Below are 4,655 nucleotides of genomic sequence, written 5' to 3' on the forward strand. Positions count from 1 at the left end.
GGTGGTGCTCTCACCTTTCCTGGAAATCTTCAAGAGGAGACTGGATAGGCAGCTGGCTGGGGTCTTATGACCCCTGCCACCCCCAGTGCTCCTTCCTGCCCATGGCAGGGGGTCGGACTAGATGATCTGTCTAGGTCCCTTCCGACTCATTGGTTCTGTGATTCTAAGGAGCGGGTCTAGCTGGGCAGCGAAAGCAGGTAGATCACATTGCCCCTTGTCCTGCACCATCAAGGACAGGGCAAGGGGTGATGTTTCACCCAGTAAAATGAATCGGTTGTGTTGCAGCATGTTGCAGCCCAGCTGATCCACTTCATTTGGTGATGTCCATTTCTAGCCAGTGACTCCAAGGCTTCTAGTAACATCCCTGAACATTACTGTTTAGAAGCCTTCAAACTGACTGGAGCGGGCCAGTTTCAGAGCTGCTGGTGCCATGCCACTGATAGCATTGCCAATGAGCATTAATTAAGTGCAGATAATTCAATCCCAAGGCTATAGAGTTGTTGGTTGAAGCCATGGTGGTTGAAGGACATGGGTAGCATTTTAAATGGAAAAATTCCTTGTCTGCCTAATCCCAAGGCTATGCACTTCAACAGAGTACAATAGAATCAAACTGCTTAAGATCAGTTTTGCAGTGGGTTGCTGACTCGAGAATAAGTTGCAAAGCGGTCTAAATGGGACATCTGTCTAACCACTGCTTTTTCACTCTGCTGTAGGCCCTTTGCAGTCCTGCACAGTTGTTTGCTACATTTGTCTATACACCTGGGTATTTTGCCAACCCTCATTTCTGCAGGAACTAAGGGATCTACACCTGTCAGTTTTCCAGGTTCTAATGTACTCTGTGGGGAAGGATCAGACGCACGTAAATACAGCAGAATATTTTTAAGTTTTTTCATTTTGAGAACCATATATCTAAAACAGGTTACTTTGATTTTCTGAGAGATACTCTTCTACTGGGGGGGAAAAATAATACTGATGTCTCAAGATTTTGAATCGCATGTCTTAATATGCTAATTATTTTGAAGTTTACATCTATGTATTTTAACTTAATTATCTTAAGACTTCTTAATTAAAACTGGATATTTTCATTTACAGTTTGTTGGAGCTATCTTTAAACTCAGAACTTCATACAATCAACCTACACTGTAACCAGATCTCCAAGATTGAAGGGCTTGGCTGCCTGTGGAATTTGCAGCATTTAGATTTGTCATCTAATCAAATAAACAAGATTGAAGGACTAAGTGCTCTTACTAATCTGCGCACCCTAAATTTGTCCTGTAACTTGATAACAAAAGTGGAGGGTTAGTATTTGCCTAATCTTGGTTTTCTTTCTTTTCACATGTTTTATGAACTTTTCTAAAAGTTGTATTAAAATTTCTTTTAGGAAAGATTGCAAGTTTTTATTGAATTTGAGATCATCACAATATTTACCAGTAGACTTCTTGACATTAAAATAACTTGTAGCATACAATATGATAGTCTTCCTTATTTTACCTGTCAAAACTACTTATCCTGTTGCTTATGAAAGCAGTGGGGGTGGATTTTTGGGAGATTTCTTTTTTTTTTAAGCTCTTGCACTCATTTTTTTTCCTTCACTTTGTTTAGGGCTGGACAAACTGCTTAATTTAACAAAACTGAATTTGTCATACAACCGTATACATGATCTGAGTGGTAAGTGGCTTTGGCAATAAAATGTTATCACACTTAGATTTGGTAAGGTATTTTATACTATTTTCAAAGGCTATCAACTGCAACAGCAATGGTTAGCTCAGGAAATTAGTACCATTGCTGGAGCACGTTCATGCAAGCGCCCACATAGAAGACGTAAGCCAGGGGTGGCCAACCTGACCCTGAGAAGGATCCAGAATTTAGCAATGTACATTACCAAAGAGCCACTGTAATGTGTAATATGTGAGCAGTCGCATCATGTGACGTGACTTAATGGCTGTGGAAGCTCGTCACTGTGCTTGTGCAGAGATTCAAGGAGATGCATATTAACTTCTGAAGAGCCACATGTGGCTCCGGAGCTGCTGGCTGGCCGCCTCTGACTTAACCAGTTAAACTGAAGTGACCTTTCTGGAGCTGTTGCTAGAAAGGTACAATGTACATAATGTTTAATTTCTTAACCTGTTTAACAGCCTTTTTAGAGTGCTATTTCCAAAAATGTTGAGGTATAGCTACATTTACTTGAGGATCTATAATGTTTGAGGTTTTATAAAAAATGAAAACTACTGTTTAACCCATCTAGGAAATCTTTTTAAGTAATGTATCACTACTTCATTAGAATGGAAATCACTGTTTTGTCTTTTTTTTTCCTACCTCTTCCTTCTACCCTTTCCCCCACTTTATTTTACAGGTTTTCTGTACCTGGGTGGAATCAGTCATAAGATTAGTCACGTTGATCTCCATAGCAACTGCATAAGTAACATTAACCATTTATTCCAGTGCATGGTAGGACTGAACTATTTGACTAGTCTTACTTTAGAAAAAAATGGAAAAAATAATCCAATCTGTGACATAACAGGTATGGATAACTTATTGTATAGTTACTTTATAATCTATTTTCTATCCAAACGTCAGTGGTTTTTGTGCCTTGTGAATCTGTGATAGAGACTCTGCAACTTAGTAGAGTGCTCATCTTGCAGAAATTTAAATTCTGATCCCTATTCTCTCTGGTGTATGCTATCTGAATTGTTAATCTTGGGTAATTGTTGCTATTTTTTTATATGTTTAATTGACAGTAATCATATTTAAATATGAACCTTAACACAGGCATAATTGTTACAGAAATACCATATTGCCTCACATACAACACGTCCTTAGGAATTTTATCTTGATAATGGAATATCAAGATTATAAAAAGGAGAGATGATTTCTTTTTTTAATACCTGTGGAGTACAGAACAATGAGCCATAAAGTCAGTTGGCTCCCTCAGCTGCTGCACGGTGGAACTAAAATCAATGCAGGGTGCTTCCATCCTGGGCAGAAAATCAGCTCCCTCTATTTCTGGGGGCAGGCTTCCATAGTTTGTCACATTGTACTCAGGGAAAAGAAAGACTTTTTCCTTTTTGTTTATAAAATATGCCTGCATCATACTAGCAATTTTAATTTTTTTGCTACACTTATTAAAGTCTGATAAAAAATTAAACTCTCATATCAAGAGAAGCAGTTGTCAAGCTATGTTCCAGGAAGCAGTAATTGGTGACCTCCTGACTGGTGGCTGGCCTTTAGGTCTGCATCTTGTGTTTGGATGTCTAATGCTATATTGCAGCTAGAGACAATGTTTCTTTCCTAATATTTATTTTTCTGCTCTAACTCATTCCTGTAGTAAGGCTTCTAGTTGCACATGTGCATGGTGAGGTTGTGAGAAACAAGCATGGAGTCTACACTGTGGACCATGTTTGACAACTTCTGAGCAAAGAATTCCTTCTCAGTGGAATGGTAACTGAATCCTCCTGACAAGCTTGGAGGTGACAGAACATAAATAGAATGTGACTTTGTCCTTTAAACTGTTGATGTTGCTAGTGTAATAGGTTAAAAAAAAATAATGCATGATGCTGTCTTCAGTTGTGCGTGCATCTCTTAAAGTACCGGTCATAATTTTCCAACAGCAAAATGTCACTGTTCATTGATACCACTTAAGAACAGGATGAGCCTAAATTTAAAATGACCAATCATTTGTGTTAGTTCATAATTTCATGTAGCCTGTAACATTCTAGATGAAAAAGAAAAAATTAAAGAAGTGAGTATTTAAACTGAACAGTATTTTAATATAGAAGAAGTTTAATCAGAGAACCAATAGCTTTTTGGTAATGGAGAGGGGAGCATTTCTCATTGTATGAAGGGAGTGGATGATCTTGTTTGGGATGGAGAACAGGTTGTGTTTGGGTTTCTTTTTCATTCCCCGTCCCCACCCTTTGAGGCATATAATTCAAGAATAATGAACACTGATGTTTTAAATTTAAATCAGCACTTGACAGTTTCATTGTAAAGTGAAGGGTAGGACTTCTGTATAAACACCATGGTAAAGGTGTAGGTGGTGTACAAAAAAGCAACTGCATGAAAAGGAAAGGATTTTTGTAGACTATGCCTCTTTTTTTTTTTTTTATTCCACCAACTGCATGGTTATGATAGACTTAGATAAGCTCTCAAATGTAATGCTTGTCCAAGTCTATCCCAGCGATGCAGATAGTCTAATAAAAGATATCACCCCCAAGAGTCCTTGCCTCTTGCATGTTCTTGGACCATCAGTATATATTTGCGGACCATCCCAACTACAACAATGTCACTTACATAAGTAACCTGTGCATATGTAAATAGCTTAGGTCTGGGAACTATCTGGGAAGCTGATATGGTCAGAGTATGTAAAAATGTGTAGAAGATGGCTTAAAGTCTATTTGTAAGTGTAAGTTGGCTCTTATTAGATTCACATGTGACAGCACTGAAATAATTAATGAAGAGATCTTGGATATGAAGCACCAGTGACTACCTCTTTTAATTAAGTTCTGGGTATGACTGTGAGGTTGTTCTTGACCTATGATGTGTAAGTGACTAAAATCTTACTGTTCCAGGATGGCTTGTTTTGTCCATCTTTTACAGCAGTAGTCATGATGAACAGGGATCCTAGTTTTCTCTGTTTTAAAAATCTAAAATTCTCT

The 4,655-nt window shown here is 38.1% G+C and overlaps 1 protein-coding gene across 1 annotated transcript in view; it reads left to right on the plus strand.

Moving 5' to 3' along the window:
* LRRCC1 (leucine rich repeat and coiled-coil centrosomal protein 1) overlaps positions 1–4,655 on the plus strand; it is a 59,416-nt gene that overhangs the window by 2,302 nt on the left and 52,459 nt on the right. The window contains exons 2-4 of the mRNA XM_019519294.1: positions 1,093–1,298; positions 1,603–1,668; positions 2,354–2,521. Coding sequence (XP_019374839.1) covers positions 1,093–1,298; positions 1,603–1,668; positions 2,354–2,521 — 440 coding nt within the window. The remainder of the gene's footprint in view (positions 1–1,092; positions 1,299–1,602; positions 1,669–2,353; positions 2,522–4,655) is intronic.

Source organism: Gavialis gangeticus, unplaced genomic scaffold (assembly GCF_001723915.1).
Source record: "Gavialis gangeticus isolate Ggan-Ray unplaced genomic scaffold, GavGan_comp1, whole genome shotgun sequence".
Taxonomy (NCBI): Eukaryota; Metazoa; Chordata; order Crocodylia; family Gavialidae; genus Gavialis; species Gavialis gangeticus.